General features: G+C 38.4%; 1 protein-coding gene and 1 pseudogene across 1 annotated transcript in view; one reads left to right on the top strand and one right to left on the bottom strand.

The window, feature by feature from the left end:
* Positions 1 to 22,107, bottom strand: part of DDX10 (DEAD-box helicase 10) — a 230,211-nt gene extending 208,104 nt beyond the window's left edge. The window contains exons 1-6 of the mRNA XM_006913434.3: positions 21,800 to 22,107; positions 13,745 to 13,805; positions 10,748 to 10,878; positions 9,538 to 9,696; positions 8,389 to 8,509; positions 7,603 to 7,792 (exon numbers count right to left, since the gene is read on the bottom strand). Of these exons, the coding sequence (XP_006913496.1) occupies positions 7,603 to 7,792; positions 8,389 to 8,509; positions 9,538 to 9,696; positions 10,748 to 10,878; positions 13,745 to 13,805; positions 21,800 to 21,985 (848 nt within the window). The 5' untranslated portion in view covers positions 21,986 to 22,107. The remainder of the gene's footprint in view (positions 1 to 7,602; positions 7,793 to 8,388; positions 8,510 to 9,537; positions 9,697 to 10,747; positions 10,879 to 13,744; positions 13,806 to 21,799) is intronic.
* On the top strand, positions 172 to 807 carry LOC102878150 (annotated as a pseudogene).
* Positions 22,108 to 22,334: the final 227 nt, after the last annotated feature.

Raw genomic sequence — 22,334 nt, 5'->3', positions numbered from 1 at the left:
TGTCTGCTTATATTTTTAAAAAGAGGCAGACAAACCAAAAACTAAAAATTGGTTACCCATAGGGGAATATACAGAATTAATTTTAAAAATTCAGTTTAAAAAACAAATGAACAGAACTAATTTTAAAAATTCAGTTTAAAAAACAAATGAGCCTAGGTCTACCCTACAACCATGCTGTCCTATACATTCGTCCACTTCCCTGTTCGAAGGCACTATGAAGCCATGTGCGTGCTGCTGGTTGACCAAGGCCAGAGCTAGACAGAGGAGGTGGTGACCAAGGAGACCTGGCCGCAGGGCTCACTCAAGGTCTCCTGTCTGTACAAGCAGCTCCCCAAGTTCCAAGACAGAGACTTCACCCTGTACCAGTCCAGTGCCATCCTGTGCCACCTGGGCCACTCCCTCGGGCTGTATGCGAAGTACCAGTGGGAGACGGCCTTGATGGATGTTATGAATGATGGCATGGAGAACTAACCTCCGCAGCAAATATATCACCCTCTTCTAGACCAATTATGAGGTGAGCAAGGAGGACTATGGGAAGGAGCTGCCCAGGCACTTGAAGCTTTTTGAGACCCTGAGATCCCAGAACCAGGGGGCCAGGCCTTCATCAGGGGCAACCAGATCTTCTCTGTGGACAATAACCTGTTGGACTTGCTGCTAAATCACCAGGTCCTGGCCTCCAGCTGTCTGGACTCCTGCCCCCTGCTCTCAGCCTACGTGGCACACTTCAGCACCCGGCCCAAGCTCAAGGCCTTCCTGGCCTTCCCTGAACATGTGAACCTGCCCATTAATGACAGCAGGAAACAATGAGGGATTATGGCACCCTCAGCACGAGGCAGGGGGTGCCTGCCTCCCCCTCCCTATAAAATTTCCAAGAAATAAAAGAAACAAGCCTAAAGATATAAAGCTATACCAAGTTGATAGCTTAATGACAGAGGAACTTCAAAGGAATTTGGATTGTTACATTCTTACTGGGCTATCTAAGGAAAAAAAAAGAAATATAAAAGAATCTTAAATTTTCATAAGTAATCATTTTGGTAGCAATGTTATCCTGAAATTTTAGACAGACTAACTGATAAGTGGAAAAAATAAATAAAAGACATTAGAAATGAAGATGTCTGGCATAAGAAAAAAACACATATATATAAATCAAAGAGTCTGTAACTTTAAATTTGATTTGATTTGTAAATAACAGCATGAACTCATCATCTGTTTTTAAAAAAAAAAAATCTGCCCAATGAAAAGCCTGAACACAATGACCATCCCATTAGCAACTAAACAATGATCCCTAAACACAATATCCTGCCCAAAGAATTTTATATGGGATGGAAACATACGGTGAACCTTGAACACCAGAAAGCAAGGAAGCCAAAGACTACTGGGATGTGTCTAAAAGATCCAGGTAACAAATTGAAGAACTTCCTACTAACCAAGTTTGGAAGGATACAAGACAATTTGAGTATTAAAAATACAGTAATAGATGGGAGGTGGGAAATAGTGTAGATGACAGAGGCTCTGTTCATCCCTCTGGCAACCAAATCAAAGTTGTGACAGAAACAAGGAGCAAACAGCAAGGGAAAATCTCTTGGGAGCTAGATGAACAAGCTATACAACTAGGGAGAAATCTAAGAAATCACCCTGCAATGGCAGAAGGTAGGGTTGGGCGAGGACGTAAGGCCGCCCGGGCCCAAATGGCTGAATGGGATGGAGGCTGCTGCAGCAGCAACAGCAGCTGCAGACACCTTTTAAGGGGGCCGAGTCTCTGAGAGGACTTCCACGGTGACAGACCTCACTCTGAGCACTAGTGCTGATTCAGCTGCATAGGGACTTATAGTACGACACTGAGTTGTCGGAGTTAGGGTCATGGTGAGGCTCTCTTCCTGGGACTGCCAGTGATATTACTGTTCCTCTGCTGAGCACTACCCGCTCCCAGTGCACAGACTCAACACTGCCGTAGCAAAGATGTCATCGAACTGGATAACAGAGGTTGCTCCGCCCAGAGAATTCCCTGAAACTCCACCTCCCCCCAACTCACGGCCACACCCTAGCCACATCCAGGTATATTCTCAAAGAGTCAGGTGCTCGTTGTTGCTGAGCTCGTTGCTGAGCAATGCCTAGACTCACATTGGCGGCAGTTGGCCTTGGTTTCTGGTGTGGCCATTAGAGGCAACTATAAGCACAGCAATCTGTCGATTGCTTGCTGAATTTTAACAGGAGGCCCTGAATGGCACAGGCTTGGGCTAAATTTGGCCTGTCACTGAACTCCTCTCAAGACTGTGCCACTGGACACCTACTTCACAAATTCACACTAATAAGACTGGGAGACTTAGGAGCTTTGCTTAGTACACAGAAATAGACACAGAAAGGCAGCCAAAATGGGAAGACAAAGAAGCAGAAACCACATGAGAGAACAGAACAGAAATACAGAAATAATGGAGTCAAGATAGCTAACAGATGCGGAATTCAAAACACTAGCTATAAAGATGCTCAGTGAACTTAGGGGAAGGGTAGAAGAATTCTGTGACAACTTCAACAAAGAGATAAAAATGGAAATTATAAAAGAGAATCAGTCAGAAATGAAAAACACATTATCTGAGATGAGAAGTATATTAAATGGAATAAACAAAGTGAATAAAGAAGAGAATCAAATGACCTATATAGAGGATGGGAAAGCCAAGGACACTCAATCAGAATGGCAAGAAAAAAGAAGCCAAGACTATAATAACAATTTAAGGAGCCTATTAGACACTATTAAAGGTAAAAATACCCGTGTCATCAGGGGACCTGAGGGAAAACAAGGCGTTGAACAGCTATTTGAAGAAATAATGATGGAAAACTTTCTTAACCTAGCGAAGGAAATAGATATGAAACCCCAGGATGCTCAGAGAATCCCAAAAACCAGGAATCTAAAGAGGTCAACACCAAGACACATCATACTTAAAAGGCCAATGGAATTTTAAAAGCAGCAAGAGATAAGCAGATAGTTACCTACAAAAGAGCACCCATAAGACTGACAGCTGATTTCTCAACAGAAACTATGCACAACAGAAGGGCTTCGCACAAAATATTCGACGGGATGAAACCCAGGATCTATAATCAAGAATACTTTATCCAGCAAAGCTATCATTTAGAGTTGAAGGACAGATAAAGAGCTTCTCAGACAAAAATGAGCTAAAGGAATTTATCACCACCAAGCCAGTATTACAGGAAATGTTGGAGGGACTTCTCTAAGAAGAAGAAACATGTATCAAAAACAAGAATAAAGAATGGCAATAACTATGTTCTTCTCAACAAGTACCTCAAATGGAAAAGAATGAAGTGTTCCAACCAAAAGATAGAGTGGCTGAATGGATAAGAAAAAAAGACCCCTACATATGCTACCTACAAGAGACTCACTTCAGATTAAAGGACACGCACAGACTAAAAGGAAGGGGATGGAAAAAGATATTGCCTTGATGGACCAAGAGGGTATTACATTGAATGAAATGGGTCAGATAAAGACAAATGTCGCATAATTTCACGTACATGTGGAATCTAAAGAACAAAATCAACAACAACAATAACAAAACCAGAAATAAACTCATAGATACAGAGAATATTTTGAGGGACACTAGATGGAAGGGGTGTTGCAGGGAAAAAGAGCAAAGGGACTGAGAGGTGCAGGTGGATGTTTGCAGAGTAGACATGGGGATGTAGAAGATAGCATGGGGAAGATGGTTAATAATGCTGGACTGAATATGTGGAGGGAAGGAGGGGTGCTAGATTTGGTAGGGTGAGTGCTTTGCGAGTTGTGTGGATTTCTGATCAATATGCTGTACAGCTGAGGCTGGTGTGCTACATGCCAACTATAAGTGAAAAAAACTCATTGAATTGTACAGTGTAAATGCAGGCAACTAGTCTATTATATTTCAATAAAGACAAAAAATACAGGAATAATTTCTACTGAAAGACAAACAAGATAGTATGTTTAAATGTATGAGGTAATAACAGTAAATAACATCATAAATGTCAATAAGTCTGATTTCGTTTTAATTTAAAAAAAAAAAAGAACTGCTCACCTTTGGAAAATGTTAGGGAAGTATCTCTTCAGACTAAAAACTGTGAAATAAAGAGAATGAAGCATGTATCCTGACCTTCTTGTAAGAACTGTACCTCATAACAAAGTAACTGTTGGTATGGGAAAGTTTTTTGATATAAAAGTATCCCAGTTAAGAAATAACAGAATCAGAATATCACAATTTTGTAAATCCTAATGAAATAAGGATCTAAACAATAACCATCACTGACCACTAAAACTGGATTAAATATAAATTAAAAAAAAAAAAAAAATACTGAGGGCATCAGAGAGTCACCAAGGCAGCTAGGACTTGAGGTCCTGAAGGAGAAAATGGAAATGCCCTGATGCAAGCTCCATATTAATCTCCACTATTCCTTCAAAGCACCTGCTAATTTGTCTGATAGATGAGAGATAAAGTAGCAGCCTTAGGTCCAAACATGTCACTTTAAGATCCTAGAGTAGGAACAGTGAAAAATCTGAATCTGAAATTCTTCACACAATTTCCCTATGAAGAGTATGTCAACTCTTAAACCCTGAACGCACAAGACAAAAATGAGTGAAGAAAAAGGAACTGCTAAGCTCAGAGTTTAGCAGAAATCATGACAGTCTCACAGTGCCACTAAATTCAGAGCCTGCCTAGGTGAAGGGCTCTGGTAAATACCCGTCTTTCAGTTGAGGCCCCCAAAAGAACTATGCCCCCTGAGTGAGGGCTATACTCCGGGACTAAGGGCAAAACAGAAATAGAATAGCCCCAGAGTCTAGAAGCCAGCTAGCCCAGATCAAAGTCCTTAACACATCTCCTGCCATAAAAAGACATCTTTCATGGTTTTGCTAAGAACCAAAGATAAGAAAATATTAAAAACCACACATTACCTTCAAAAGGAACAAAGAACTGTCAGCTGTCTTTAACAAAAATAGAAGTTAGGGTAAAACAGAAAGATATCTCTGAAGTGAAAGAGAAAAAAGCCTGCCAAGATATCCTTCAAAATGAAAATAAAATATTTTCAGAAGTCAAAACAGAATTTTTCACTAGCAAAACTGAACTATAAAGAAATTCTTTGAGCACAACACAAGAAAAAAAAATACCAGACAAAAAAAAAAGCATTTGAGTAGGTTTAAATAAGTACTGCTGCTTCTAATAATAAGGCTTTATGGGGCCAAAAATGTGTGAAATTAAAAAACTTCACAATGAAAGCACAGTGGAAAGGAGTAAATGAACAAATAATAGGATAGGTTAAATGTAAACAAATTCCAGTTAAAAAGCAATTATCATACCAGATTAAATAAAAATAGAATATGCTGTTTACAAAGACAAAACTAAAATAAAGGCATATACAATGTAAAAAGTAAAAAGAAAAGATTGACCAAGCAAACACTAATCAAAAGAAAATTGCTATAGGTAGACTACTATCAAACTAGACTTTTAAGGCAAAAACTATTAAGATAAAGAGGCACATTTCGTAATGATTAGTGATTTAAATTAACAGGAAAAAAAATATTAAATTTGTATGCGCCCAATAACAAAGCTCAGAAAATCTATCTTAAATTTAAAATGTTTCATGATTTACCACAGAATTCAATTTATATTTACTGTAAAACGGCAAATCGCTGTGGCCCAAAGAAAACTATTTTCTCTTAAAATATACAGAAGCACCATTTCACTAAATATAGCAATACATGTATAAAGAAAACACACTGGTACACTTTCTTAGTATATTCTGATACACAGCTTCGGAAAGATCTAAATTTTAACTTATTTTTCTGGTCCGTTCCAATTTGAGAGCAGATACTCTATAATGCCTTAAAATTTTCTCGACTATATTCCTGACTATAATTTCTCATGGTATATTAACCATTGCTAAGTTGCTAAAGGGGAAAATTCAACAATGACATTAGACAAAATTCACAACAGCATTGACTTTTTATACAGCTTCTGGTAGATATGAGATTACAGAGTACTGCAGTCATTATTGTATAACCTGCAGTTTTGTAAATTATGTCACTAAAGATCTGCCTTCTAAAATGTTTTCTGAAACCCACATTTTATACAAATGATGAAACAGCATTTTGAAAATCATTTATGAAATAAACAGTTCTTTGGATTAAATTTTTTCTAACTATGAACTACAGATAACCAACCATTATCTATGGAAATTGAGTATAGGGTTAATATGTACAATTAACCTATATAAATTACTAAAGGTTTTAGAGACCATCTAATGATTGATAAATTAGTGTCTGGTAAAGACGCTAATGAGTTTTGAAAATAAGCAGTAAGCAAACAGCAAAAAGAACAAAGAAGAAAATCAAAAGACCTGGACAGTCTTTGGAGTATCAAATTAACTATACCAAGAATTTCCCATAGCTATGTCAACACAACTGTATAAAAACCAATGTCTACTCAGAAGTAAGTCAAGGAGGAAATTATACCTCAAGTATCTCTTGCTATTCCATTCCTGAGTTCTTCCTAACCAAAGCTACCAGTACTTGGAATCTCCAAAGTTGATCTATTAGATTAGCTGGAAGCAGAGTCTGGCCTCTTAGGCTTTTTTTAAGTCTCAGTTAGATATCCATTAGCTAGGTCAAGGCCAAGATGGGACTGATTGCCCATACTCCCTACATTTAAAGACTTTCCAAGAGGATGACCTAATTCATTTTCCCAACTTTCTTTTTAGATTGACATTTCACAGCAAGAAAGGACAATTGAGATAGAAATAATGGTAGCGATGAATTCGTATTGAGATTTTCAACACATTCAACTCATATTCACTGGAAAACATTTCTAAAAGTCAAATATATCCAGAGTCTATGATTCAACCCAAACATACATACAATTCCAGCTATCATATCAAAATACACTTTAAAACAAATATCCTTTAACCCATTTATACATATCATACACACACACACACAAACTTCATTGTCACATGAACAAGCATACCTTACTCTCCAGTTTTTAGTGAAACCAAGATAAAACAACAGTTGCTGGAACATTTTAAACAGAAGGTATTTTGCTAAATATTAATGCACTTGATAAAATATGTTCCATAGCACATTAGTCCTATATAACATAGCTAAAAAGAATGATTCTGTACACGAATAATTTTGGTAAATGCAGGAAGCTATATTAATTTCCAATGCTTTGGATAATCACAATGTCTACAAAAATATTAAAGGTTCTGAAAAGTCTTGAAGAACATTGTTTTACGCTAACTCAGCATTTGCTATTTACCTACCTAGGAATGCATCTCTCTACCCCAGTCCGCCACTATTTTATGAGGAATAATTAGTGAATAAATACTTGTTAACATCTTAAGAAAAAATATTTGTTCCCCAGACACATTTCGAGAAATATTACATGAATGTTCTCACATGCATCTAGAATTTAATAATTTTTACTAATACATTTACTATGCTTTGCATATCTAATAACACATAAAATGTTTTGTGTCCCATAACAGTAGTTGAATTTGAATATCAAATTCTTAACTGAAAAGAGAGAACACCAATTTCTTGTTGAATCAAATATTGTTTCAAATAGTGCATACCTGTATTTTGCTTTTTCATGAACCCAGACATATTCGGGGTTTTTCAAACTCAAGCGTGCAAGATCTTTTACAGATTTGGTTTGTGTAGCTGAGAAAAGCAAAGTCTGACGTTTCTTGGGAAGATTTTCAATAATAGCATTCATGGTATCAGCAAAGCCCATATCCAAGATTCTATCTGCCTCATCAAGAACTAAAAAGGGAAAACACTAGTTGAATTACAATATTTAAAATATACATTAGGTTAAATGCAATATGATATCCTGGACTGGATCCTAGAACAGAAAAAGAACATTAATGGAAAAACTGGTGAAATCCAAATAAAGTATGGAATTTATATAATGTACATCTTTTAGTTTTGACAGAGGTGCCACAATTATTTAAGATGTTATACTAGGGGAAACTAGGGGGAGGGATATAGAGGAACTCTGTACAATCACTGCAACTTTTCTATAAATCTAGAATTATTCTAAAATAAAGAGTTGATTTAAAAAATACATATTAAGTAACACCATCGATAGCAGATGCACCTTAAGATTAAAAAAATACTCTTAACAGTATCAAATACTGAAATATCTAATTTCATATACAACAAGACATATTCTTCTGACTATTTTGATTTTAAAAAGTCTAACTGTACTCTCTGGGTTTAGAATCCACATGCCAAAAAAATCAAGTTATGTCTCAGAATGTTTTTAATCATATTTATTCGATAAAACATTTTATCATTAAAATTTATGAGGGCTCTCTAAGTTGAGATACTTTTCATTAAATATTCATTAGACTCACCTAACATTTGGAGATTGGTGGCATGAAAACATATTGTTTCATCCATGTGTTGCAGAAGTCGCCCCGGTGTACAAACGAGTATATTTATGTTGTTGATCCTCTCAGCTTCGTGTTTCAGATCCTAAAAACAGTTGTTTCTTTTGATTACACAGATGCATCACCAAGCAGCCTGTGTAATAAAACTATAAAAGCCATCTGCATGTGGCATTTCAGCAAAGCAATGTAGATACTCTAGAAATAAATGTAACCTTCTCCCTTCTATTTCTGTAGCACATCCAAATTTCTGGGCCAAATAAATGTCTTCAGTGAAGACTAAAGAGCTCAGAGTTTCTATAGATTCTTAATCAAATGCAGGATTTTGAGGCCAAGAAAAATATTATATGAATGCTCCAACTCTTGATTTTTTCTTAGGACTACTAGAACTAACTTAAAAACCAGATTATTCCCATTCTTAAGGTCAGGATCCAGGGGCACTGACTGAACAGGCCCTCTGACACCACTCACTATACTTTGTGGACTACAAAAAGAAAGAGCTTACCTATTTCTCTCCTTGAAACATTAACTACAGAATGTTCATTGTTAAAGCTGGGTGACAGGTACATGGGTATGTGAAGGTTTATGTTATTCTTTCTTTTGTTACGTATATTTGCATATAAATTCAAAAATTCAGGTATTTAACCTCGCATTGTAGAAAGTCTAGCAGACACAAACATTCCAGGTATGCTAAAAGGTACTGAAGCTGAGCAGCAGGTTTTACCATGACCTAAAATAAACATTCCTCAAAACTATCTTCTATCTTCCTTTCTTCTGCTGCTGACTCAGCAATGTTCTGAAATTCAACCTCTTAGACTCTGTATTAAAAGGCACTAGTCCACATACTGAAATGGCACCTTTCCCAGTAACAGGTTGGTAGAGTAAATTAGTCTCAGAACCTGATCAATTCAGATACTCTGACAAAATGGACATTTTGGACCTATAAAATTGACAACCAGACTCTACAAGTCAGTGACCACACCAAGATGCTATCACCCCCTCTCTAATGGGCCAGCCTGTTTAGATGAAATCTCCACCTCTTCCCAGTCAACTGCCACAGTGCTCCAACATAAGTTACAGAATAAAAGAAAGAAAGACAAGGACAAGAAGACAAACCTTTCCACCAATGATGAGACCAGCCGAAAACTCATGGTTCTTTCCTACTTTTCGAAGAACCTCAAAGGTCTGATAGGCCAGCTCTCTTGTAGGTGATATAATCAAAACCCCCAGCCCATCAGTTGAGGTCCACTGCAGACGATATAAGGCTTCAAGCACCTCGGAAAAAGACAGCAAGTCGTGTTCAATAAGTTCTTAGAGAAGGCAGCTTTTTGATTCCTGAGTCGACCTTGCCACTCCGGATCACAGGCACCTTCCAAGCGGAAGGCATACCAGTCATGAGTTTTATCCAATCAAAAAGAAGAAATTGTTTGCTTTGGTTTTTCTTTTTCCATCCACCAGAAGCATCCTCTCCCAAATCATAGAGGGAAGGGAAAAGAAGCCCCAGCTGCTGCCAGAGCCATGCCATGAGGAAACTGACAATCAGTAAAAGGTATGTGCAGCCCACAGACTTTTAAAATGGATTTCAGAAAAATATGTGTACCATTTTCTGAATAGGAACCACATTAAAACAAACTCTCATCTGTGCAGCTGCTGTAGTTACACAGCGAAATTATCTAGTTGGGGCGTGACATCGCTATAAAAAATTAAAATTTAAGAGAAAAATGGTTTTCCAACACTTGAAACTAAATCTCAAATGATTTTTCTAAGCCAATTATTTTGTAGAAATTAAATTATGACACCAACTGCATAAGTGAGATACAAGTGAATTCCTAAGAGCTTCTATTATTTTGCTGCTATAAAGGACAGATATCACTATCCCAGGAAATCCTCAAGTAACCCAGTCTTCTAAAAGTGAGCACATTTCACCTTTATCCTAAACAAGTGGCAAACATAAATGCCATTGGGAGGTTTGCCAGGCTGAACAGAGAAACGGCCTTCTCTCCTGGTCTTACAGCAAAGCAGAACCTTTCTGACCTGCCAGCCTGGAACACCCTACATCCTTCAGAAATGTAATGGCTTGTCAAGGCACGATAATTCATTCAATAAGTTACTGACTGCTCACCATGTACAAGGTGCTATGCTATAGGACCTGAGGAATACAGTGAAGAACAAAACAGATGTGGCACCTGTCTGACAAAGCTTGCATTCGAGCCAGGAAAACTCAACACGAAACAACTTTTTACATAAATATTTATTTCTATCTAGGCACAGAATGTTTGAAAATCATGGAAGAGAGAATCTGACCCAATATGAATAAACTACTTACTGGAACAAGGAAAGCCAAAGTCTTGCCAGATCCAGTTTTGGCAGCTCCGAGAACATCTTTACCTTGCAAAGCCAATCCAATGGTCTGTTTCTGTATCTCAGTTACCAAACGATACTGGGCTTCTTGCAAACCTGCAAGTGTAAAGGGGATAAGAATGACACTTCAGAAAATTCCTATAGAACAGTATTATGGACTTAACTGTGTGCCCTCCATACATGTACACGTACACACACACACACGCACATTGAGGCCCTAATACTCCAGTACCTTAGAATGTGACTATATTTGGAGACAGGGCCTTTAAAGAGGTGATTAAGTTAAAATGAGCCCATTAGGGTAGACCTTAATCCAATCTAACTAGTATCCTTGCAAGAAGGGGAAATTTGGACAAAGAGGCACTTAGGGGTGTAAGTGTACAGAAGGAAAACCCTGTGAAGAGGCAGCAAGAGGGCAGCCAAGGAGAGACCACCTGTAAGCCATTATGACCCTCAGAAGAAATCAACCCTGCCAGCATCTTGATCTTTTGACTTCCAGGCCGCAAAACTGTGAGAAAATAAATTTCTATTGTTTAAGCCATCTAGTTTGTGGTATTTTGTTCTCGTTTTACTCACAAACCAATATAAAAGCTGTCGCAATTTTGTTTGTTCTCTTAAGTATTTTAACATAATTAGGTTTTATTTTAATTGTTCAGAGGCCCTATCATCTTGTCTTTTCACTATTGTTCTTTAGTCCAGAAAGAATGATCACAAACTGGTAAAACTTAAATGAATTGTTTAAGTTTATTGGGGTGACGCTGGTTTGTAACATTATATATTTCAAGTGTACAGTTCTGTAACACATCACCTGTATACTGCATTGTGTTCACCACCCAAAGTCTAGTCTCCCACCACAAATATGACCCCCTTTACTCTCTCTATCTTCCCCCTACCCGCTTCCCCTCTGGTAACCACCCTTCTGTTACCTGTGAGTTTGTTGCTTTCTGTTTTACATCTCACATAATGAGTTTTGAAATCATATGGTTCTTGTCCTTTTTTGTCTGACTTATTTTAATTAGCATGATACTCTCAAGATTCATCCATGTTGTCATGTATTTCATCTTTTCTTACAGCTGAGTAATATTCCATTGTGTGTGTGTGTGTATGTGTGTGTGTGTGTGTGTGTGTGTGTGTGTGTGTGTGTATTTACCCCATCTTATTTATCCAATCATTCACTGAAGGACACTTAGCCACCATGTATAATGCTGCAATTAACATAGGGGAACATATATTCTTTTGATTAAATATTTTCAAATTTTTAGTAGATACCCAGAAAAAGGATTGCTGGGTCGTATGGTAGCTCTATTCTTAATTTGTTGAGGAATCTCAACACTGTTTTCCAAAGTGGCTGTACCAATTTACATTCCCACTAGCAATATATGAGAGTTCCTTTTTCTCCACTTCCTCACCGACACTTGATATTTCTCGTCTTATTGATAACAACCATTATAACAAGTGGTATCTCACTGTGGTTTTGATTTGATTCTTCGGAAAAGTGTTCAGGCCCTCTGCCTATTTTTAAATAAGACTGGTTTTGTTGTTGAGTTGTATGAGTTCTTTATATAGTTAGGATATTAGCCTCTTATCAGAGTTATTGTTGGCAAATATCTTCTCCCATTTGGTTGGTTGCCATTTTGCTGTACAGAAGCTTTTTAATTTTATGTAGTCCCCATTAATTTATTTTTATAGTCACATTCATTTATTTTTACTTTTAGCTCCCTTGCCTTTGGGGTCAAGTTCATAAAATATTCTCTGAGACCCAGGTCCATAAGTTTACTACCTATTTTTTCTTCTATGTATTTTATCATTTCAGATCTTATATTTAGGTTTTGATCCATTTTTAGTTAATTTTGTATATGGTGTCAAATAACAGTCTAGTTTCAGTCTTTTACATGTGGCTTTCCAATTTTCCCAATGCCGTTTATGGAATAGGTTTTCTTTTCTCCCTTGCATGTTTTTGGCTCCTTTGTCAAAAATTAGTTGCCCATATACATGTGGGTTGATTTCTGGGCTCTCAATTCTGTTCCATTGGTCTCTGTACATGTTTTTCTACCAATACCATGCTGTTTTGATTACTGTAGCTTTGTAGTATAATCGCAAGTCAAGGTGTATGAAATCTCTGGTTTTGCCCTTTTTTTCAGGATTGCTTTGGCTACTTGTATGGAACCACAAAAGACTCCAAATTTGATAATTTTTTTGTTCTATCTTTTTTAATGCCATTGAGATTTTGATATGCATGGCATTAAATCTATATATTGGTTTAGGTAATATGGCTGTTTTAACTACGTTGATTCTTTCAATCCATGAACACAGAATATCTTTCCATTTCTTTGTGTATTCTTCCATTTCTTTCAACTATGTCTTATAGTTTTCAGTGGTATAAATCCTTCACACCTTTTGTTATGTTTATTCTCAGGTATTTTATTCTTTTTGTTGCAAATGCAAATGGAATTCTTTTTGATATTTCATATTAATATATAAGAATGCAACAAATTTTTGTACATCGATTTTATATCCTGCAACTTGTTTATTGTTTCTAATAGTTTTTTGGTGGAGTCTTCAAGGTTTTCTATATAAAGAATCATGTCATCTGCAAAAAGTAACAATTTCACTTCTTCATTACCAATTTGGATGCCTTTTATTTCTTTCGCTTGCCTAATTGCTCTGACTAGGACTTCCAGCACTATGAATAACTGTAGTGACACTGGGCATCCTTGTCTTATTCCTAATTTTTAGAGGAAAAGCTTCCCATTTTTCACCACTGAGTATATTAGCTGAGGGTCTGTCATATATGGTCTTTATTATGAAGAGTCTTCTCACACCACCATGCTACTTAATTGTTTCTTATTGTAGGTTTTCGTGGTATTAAAATTACTTGCCGAAACAAGATTTGTCAAGTTAAACTGTTTCTAAATCTTTTTTCCATTTATGAAAAGCATAAAGAAATCTAACATTTACCTACCTTTCAATGTTTTTTTAGACAAGGGGAAATCTGAAAATCTTGTAATTTCATTAACATTTATCTGAAAAGAAAAAGGGGACTATGTCAGATAAAACTAAATAACATCATATAATTGATTTGTTTTATAACAAAACCACTTTTTTCTCTACATTGTGCTGCAGGATTTAACTTAATCATTACTTCAAAAAAATCATCATTTCTTCTGAAAGGAAATATGCCTTGATGAAGCTATTATCAAAAATATAAGTTTGTAACTATTTTAAACTGGTGTTTAAAAAAACTTTATTCACTCAACACACATACTACTACTCTGAACATCCTTCATCTCTAAAATGTTAACACAATAAGTCATAATCGTGTCAATTTTAGGAAGAAAATTTACTTTTAGCATATCCTTTAAGGAATATCAGTTGAAGAAATAAGGGTCAAAATGACTATAAACCACAGACCGCATTGAGAATAGTTCTAGTTACACACTTTAGAGAATAGATTGGAGTGAGCTGGAGAAATTTATCTTGTTAGTACACACCTTTCAAAGTTTTAACAATAAATCAGTGGCATGTGAAATCCAACCTGACAACTACTCATTTCAGAGTATACTAAAAGGTATTATTTAAATATAACCGGCGGAAGTGTCTGTCACAGTGAAGCCACAATAAGTAACATTTTGTCCTTTAACTTTACATTATCTAAATATGCATTACTTATGTTCTTCATTAGCATCAACCCAATTTCTGAATTTCATCTTGGCTGCTCAGAAGAATTACTTTATTACGGATGGTGAAAGCAAAAACTACTGTTCAGATCTGGGAATAGGCTGCCAAATTATTCATGATTCGCAAAAGAGGAAAGCTGTATTTGTATGGTTCGTTTATTTAAATTACACTGCAGGCAGTAAAGGGATAACAGCTTGTATTTTACAGTCTACACATCTTTCCCGAGACGCATAATATAGCCCATACAGGGTTACTCTCTGGACTAAAATGCTGAAAACACAAATGTTAAACCATAGACTTAATCTCTGCAAATCATTCCAGATAACACTGGAAAGGAAGCAGAATCAGTGTACTAGTATTAGGAGAAAATTACCTCATTTAGAAGGTAATCTCCCAAACAGGACATTAAAATTAGGTGCGGTCCATCCTTGCTCTTGTGCTATTGTCAGCTAAAAAGCTGCTTACAGAAGGAGCTAGACAGATAACACACTCTTCAATCCCCATTAGAAATAAAACATAGGTAAAGTGGGCTATTCAAATGAAATAATGTGCATCTTTCTAAAATCTGTTAACCTCATAGAGGGAGAGTCTGGAAGAATAAAACTGTTCCAGCATTCATTCAGCCATTACAATATAAAGCTATATCCCAGTCTTAGAAAGAAGTCACCAAAGAACCAAAGAAAAATTTTATTCCACTGATGCTCTGGAACAGGGGTCAGCAAACTATGGTCCACAGGTCCAATCTAATTTGGTGCCTGTTTTTGTAAATACGGTTTTACTGGAGCACAGCTACAGCCATTCATTTATATATTGTCTATGTAGATATGGCAAAGAGACATTTACATATTGTCGAGGTAGTTAAGACAGAAACCGTATGACCCACAAAGACTAATACATACCTCCAGTTCACTGTGAGTTCAGTTCTAGATCACAGCAATAAGGTGAGTATTACAATAAAGCTAGTTATCTTTTTGCTGGTGGAGGGTCTTCAATTAGCAAAAAACACAAAACCTGTTTAGTGCAATAAAGCAAAGCACAAAAAAACAAGGTACGCCTATACTGACTATCTGGCCCTTTACAGAAAAAGTTTGCTGACCCTATTCCAGAAGACTCTCAATTATATTCCAAGGAATACTTAGAAACCAGAGTGGAAGATGGCTATGGTTCCTAAAACAAAATAACATTCTCTTTCCCCTTCCCTTCATTCCTTTCTTTTCTTAGAAAAAAATCACTCCTGTCTTCCCAACCTTCACACTCCCTCTAAAATCTGTAGCATTCTTCTGAAATCCAAAAACAAATGTTTCGATGATGGTACTTGTTAAAAACTTCCCAAAGGTGGTAGAAAAGCTGGAGGGAGACAGAGTGAAGAACAGGGTGGGTACCACTTCACCACTCTCCTATCACAGGCATACCTCATTTTATTGCGCTTCACTTTATTTATACATCACAGATGTTGTGTTTTTAACCAACTGAAGACCCTTCACCAGCAAAAAAATTACGACCCACTTGATTGCGGTGCTCTGGAACTGAACCCGCAATGTCTCCAAGGTATCTGTCCTTTCTCACAAAAGTAAATAATGCTTTTACATCCCAAAGCAGAAGAAAGTATAAAAACCTCCTAAAACCAAAGAACCAAAGAAAAATTTTATTCCACTGATGCTCTGGAACAGGGGTCAGCAAACTATGGTCCACAGGTCCAATCTAATTTGGTGTTCCACCTATTGCAATCAAAAGAAATCTGCATCAAATTACACCACATGAAATTCTTAAGAAAAAAAGAAACCAGGATTAGAATGCAGTGCCTATATAGCACAGCTGATTATGATAAGTCTAAATGCATCCCAGGTAAAGAGAGATTGAGTGATTCTTCAACAGTGAAAACAGTTCTTGAACTAAAATAGCTCTCTCGAAGCTTCAGTCTCCAACTCTCTATCAGCTCCTCCAGAACACAGATCCTACATGGTGGCCTTACAAATACATAACCCAGATCTCCTGCTCCAGGGAGCACGACTGACTGATAATGCCAGGAGTCACTCCCTCGATCCACCACTGAAAATGCCATGCTTCCCTGGCCTGCTACCAACAACTGAACACAGCAGCAGTATGGTTGCATGTCCATTCTAGCAGGACAAGGGATTCCTCTAATGGGCAACTTTGGCTTGAGGAACCTCCTCCATCTAAGCTCTTAAAACTGCTATACCCTGACTCTCCCTACCTGCTCCTCTTTCCATTCTTTCCATATTTCTCTTCACCTCCATAGACATTTCCCCCCCAAAAAAATCTCCAATTAACTTAATCACATCATGGCATCTGCCACTCAGAGTTCCCAAGACCTCCTAACCTGGTCTCTTATCCTCTAGACCACTTGTAGCTTGGATATGTTTTCTAACTGCCAGATAGTTTCTGAGTATAGCCTTTGTATAAATTTCCTACTGCTGCTGTAACAAATTTCCACAAATAGTGGCTTAAAGCAACATAAATTTATTAACTTACATTTATAAAAGTCAGAACACCAAAATGTGTCTAACTCAGCTAAAATCAAAGTGTTAGCAGGGCTGCATTCTTACCGGTAATTTTAGGAAAGAATCCATTTTCCTGCTTTTTCCAGCTTCTAGAGGCTCCCCACATTCCATCTTCAAAGCCAACCAACAATGGATGAACAAGTCTCTCTCACTTCACAGAATGCTGTCACTGACTCTTCAGCTCCCTCATTTAAGGGCCCTTTGTGATTGATTGATTGATTAATTAGGCCCACCTGGATAACCCAGATCAATCACCCTATTTTAAGGTCAGCTGATTAGACATCTATTACCCCTTGCCACGTAATTTATTCACAGGTTCTAAGGATATTCACAGGACCAGGATTTAGACATCTTTAGGAGGCCATTATTCTACCTACTACAGACTCCTAAACCATTCACAGTCCACCTCCCTCTTTTCCAATCTCATTTGAAGCCAGTTCAGGAACACCTACCACACTCCAAGGAGTATTTCCCCCTTCGAAGAACACCATGTATTTTCACATCTTTTTATCTTTACTCATGTTACTCCTTCTACTATGTCCTTGCCAATCTTTTCTATCTGGAGAAACGCTTCATTCAAGAACTAGCTCCATTTACAGCTACCACAAACCACTGAAAAGTTCATGCACTACACAAAGGTATCAGGTAAGGTTCAAGTATGTGGCTGAAATCCAGCTCCACAAGCCAAGCCTAAGGATGCAACTACAACGAGGAAGAGTAGTAGTATGCTGAGAAAACATGCTTTTTCTAATTCATCTGGCCAGAAAGGACACTGTACAGGATAACTCAACCTTTTTCCCCTAATACACCACAGCACTATACATATTATTATTATTATTTATTCATTATTAAAACATCTGTCAAAATGTATCAAGCCCACCCCACCTTCAAAGGAAGACAGACATGAATTCTTTTTCCACCTATTTTTACTTAGGCCTTAATAAGTATCCGTCAAATTTTTTCAAAATGTTTCTGAATAAAATTGCTCAGTATTTCACTAGTGAGGCTACTGAGCACCACCTGTGTACTGCAGCAGTATAATAAAAGTTTTATGAACAAATGCTACCATCTGAGGAACCATTCGGTGAGGGTCCCCCCTTAGTTACATAGAGAACAACGAATCTGCTTTGATGTAATCTAGTATTACTAGACCTGGCAATTGATTTCACACTGCATTTATTTCTTGACAAAGTCTTAAGAAACTATATCGAAGATTTTAAAAAGTAAAACAGTAATAATTGGGGAGGGGGAGGAATTGCTACAACTTAATGAAAAGACAGATTTAAACATTTGTGCACTGCAGCGCAGTAAAGGGTAGTGGTTTAGAGCTCTGGTGTCAGACCTAGACTACCTGGGTTAGAACTTTTCACGTACTAGCTTTTTCACTTACCGTTTAACTTTGCTGTGCCTTAAAGTTTCCTACCTATATAATGTAAACAATCTCATATGGTTGTTGAAGACATGGCAAGTCAACACATATAAAAGCTTGGTAAGTGTCAGCAATTTAAAATAAGAGACCAAAAGAATGGACTAATGTTATCAACTAGAATAAGGCCATGTGGAAAAGGTCATTGTGCACCAAACAATATCTCAACACCAAGTACCTACTCAAGGACAAGCACTGTGTAACTAGTCTCTGGGGAGAGCAGAGGTGAGTACCAATGGCTTCTGACCTTTTTTATGGTTTATTGTTTAGTGGGAGGATGAACAAAGAAGTTAAACAAAGAAGCCAATCATCACAGCCTAGTAATAAATGCTATAACAAAAGTGTATACAAAATGCTACAGATGTACAGCAGTGCTAACTCTACCGAGGGAGGGCAGGAAGAGAAACTTAAATCTTGAAGGGCAAGTCCCTAGAATGGAGGAATGAAGGTGCTCACTGCAGTGAGAACATCAAGTACCAGAATGAGAAGCATCGAGGAGCATGGACAATTCACCAAACTGCAAGCTGTTTTTTCATGTATGCCTATCACAGACTGCTTGGTTTACATACATTATCTCCTTTGAGCCTTATGACACTCTGGGTGGTTAATCATCTCTGTTGAATGAAGAAACTGAGACTCAGGAACATTAAGAAACATGGTGAGTCAATACCCAAACTGAGTGATATTTAAGCCAGGTCCACCTGACCGCAAATAACTTACTTTTTCATTGGACTAGAGCATGTTGACACATTAAAGTATTTAGCCATTTTCCTGAAAGTAACTGTGCCAAGGAAATGTTTTAATCAGGAGTCAAGCTACTCCTGATATTTTCATCTTGGAAAGACTCATCCTAGCAGCAATATGGAGGATAGAGGGGAATAAGGCCTAAGGGCCAAATTCCACCAGCCAACTGTTTTAGTAACTGAAGTTTTGCTAGAACACAACTTGTACATCTATTTGTTTAAATATTTCCATGTCAGCTTTTCTGTTAAAATGTCCGAGTTGAGCAGCTCTACGCATCTGACCTGCAAAGCTAAAACCGTTTACCATCTGGTCTGTTACGAAAAAAAGGCTGCTGACCCCTATTTAGCTGCCAGAGTAATTCAGGCAAAAGATGATGGGGCCTGAATTTAAGACAAAGCAGCATTTGAGAAATTTAACAAGCAGAACGGATCACCAGTGTGACTGATTAGATGTAAGAATGGTAAAAGGGAAGTCTCTAGAATTATTCCTAGGCTTCAAGCTCAGCAGTCTGCTTAGATGTTGGACTAGGATGTGATAGGTTAAAGAAAAGTCCCCAAATATGTCCATATCCTAACCCTCGGAACTGTGAATGTTACTTTACATGGCAAAGTGACTTTGTACATGTGATTAATAATCGAGATGGGAAGATTATCCTCGATTATCTGGGTGGACCCCAAATGCGATCAAAAGTGTACTTATTTAAAAAAAAAAAAAAAAAGGCAGAAGTAGATTTGACACAGAAAAGGAGAAGGCAATGTGTCCAAGGAGGCAGAGATTGATTGATGCAGCCACAAGCCAAGGAATTCTAACAGCCACCAGAAGCTAGAAGAGGCAAGAAACAGATTTTGCCCTACAGCCTCCAGAGGGAATATGGCCCTGTTGACACCTTGATTTCAGCCCAGTGAAACTGATTTCAGACTTCTGGCTTCCAGAACTGTGAGAAAATAAATTTCTGTTGTTTTAAACCCCAGAGTTTGTGGTAATTTGTTACAATGGCAATAGGGAACTAATACAAAGAATTATGAATTTAAAAGAAAAAGATAATAAGCTCAGTTTTGGACTTGTAGCATTTAAGGTATCCTATGACATGGGTAAAGACATCCAGCACAGGCAGAAAAAAAGGATATGAAATTAGAAGAGCTCTGTGCACAATATAGGAAGGAATCACTGGTCCACAAGAATGAGCCTTGGAATTACACCAGGGAAGAAAGCATAGTGAAGAGAAGCAAGGGCTGAGGCTATACCCCTTAACAATTCTAGTCTCTGATGAAAAGTCAAAACTGCAATATAACAGTAATTTACTTTTCAATGCTTTTTGAGGTACTGTGTATATATATACACAGCCATAGCAGTAATAATATAGCAGCTAATATATGAAATACTTATGTGCCAGGGATTGCGTAGAATGCTTTACATGCATTCTTACAAACTCCCCACAACTTATAAAGTAGATATTATCATGCCTTTTAAAGACCAGAAAAAAAAAAAGGGAAGCCAACAAGGTAAGTTAACTTGCCCAAGGTCACTCATCTGGTGAGCAAAGCCAGGATTAGATCATCATCACCTTAACTCAAAAGCCCAAAACAAACTCTATGCTCTATTTAACCTCACTGTTTTCTAAGGGTTTAAAGGAAAGCTATACCAGCATAACACGTGGTAACTTGAATTCCAGAAATGTCCCACAAGTTAAATCCCTGATTATACTGCACTACATGGGGCAATCACTAAGAGGCTGAATAAGGCGGGTGAAGGTCAACAGACATACGAATTAGGGGGAGGGAGAAGGGTACTGACAGTCCCAAGAAGCCTGAAAGGAAAAGAGGTCAAGAAGTCAAAATAGTAACTACAAGGAAACTCATCTAGGAACATCAGCAACAATGTGGGATGATAGGTACCAGAGATATGCCAGTTCTTGGATTTGCACAGGAAGAAAGATGGGTGATGTTAAGTCATCAGCAACAATGTGGGATGATAGGTACCAGAGATGGACCAGGAGTCCTGCTTTTCTATGCCAGTTCTTGGATGTGCACAGGAAGAAAGATGGGTGATGTTAAGGCATGCAAGTATGGCTTAAAGGTTAAAAGCAAAGGCTTTGGAATCGGAAAGACATGGATCTAGGGTCCAATTCCACACCACTCAAGCGTAAGAGCTTAAGACAAGTTCTTATTCTCTTGGAACTGCACGTTCTCATCTGTAAAATGCGAATAAGACCCTATCTCAGATCAAACCAAATAATGCAAGCACATGGTGAGTGGCTTAAAATGTAGGTGTCATTAATATCGTTATCATTAGTATTATTATGTATATTACTGTACTATTACAGCATTAATCTCCCTACCCTTAAATATCACTGTATTTCCATCACTTTATCAGGAACAGTGTGGTGAGCAAAAGAGCGGTCAAAAGGCCAGAGTTGTGGCACCGGCGACCACCTGTAGGGCCTCAAGAGGACCCCCCAATGGCACCTCTCACCTCACTCCCTTCTTCAGCCTGGTGTACAAACGGCAGACTCCCCAGGTCCGGTCTCCAGTGACTGGTCAGCCCCCTCCCCTCAGCAGCCTATCGCCGTAGTGACCCGTAACCTCGCTGCCGGCCCACCCACGTGCATAAGCCGCGGCCTGCGCCCCCTCCCCAGCGCCGGCCTCACCTTCTCGTAGTTCTGCATGAGGCGGCTGATAACCTCGCGCTCGACCTGCCACTCGGGCTTCTTCAGCTGCTTCCTCAACTGCTTCTTTTGGCTCTGCTTATGGCTGTGTTTCTTCTTCCAGCGATTAAAGCTCCGCACCGGATCGGGCCGGGCTCCCGGACTCCGAGAGTCATTAGTTTTGCCCATCGCGGCGGCGGCAGCGGCGGCAGCGGCGGCAGCCTGAAGAGCCCCAGACACGAGACGCTCCAGGCCAGGCGGAGGAACTACTCCGAGAGGACGCGGAACCAGCGTGGGGAGAGAGGACAACAGCGCATGCGCGAAACCAGAGGCCCGCCCCCGAGCTTTTGACCCGGGACACGTGCCAATGACGGCTGGGAAATGCGGGCAGTGATTGGTGACTTAGATTCCGCAGGGCGTAGCAGGGCCGTCCCGGCTACACGGAGGCGGAGCGATCTGAGAAAGAGGGCGGGTTTGAGTGGCTGCAGAGCACTTCGGCTCTTTAAATGAGTGCGTGCGCACTGCTTGCTGTTACTAT

This window comes from Pteropus alecto, unplaced genomic scaffold (assembly GCF_000325575.1).
Source record: "Pteropus alecto unplaced genomic scaffold, ASM32557v1 scaffold385, whole genome shotgun sequence".
Lineage (NCBI taxonomy): Eukaryota > Metazoa > Chordata > Mammalia > Chiroptera > Pteropodidae > Pteropus > Pteropus alecto.
The sequence above is the reverse complement of the archived record's forward strand: the minus strand, read 5'-3'. Positions and strand labels throughout refer to the sequence as shown.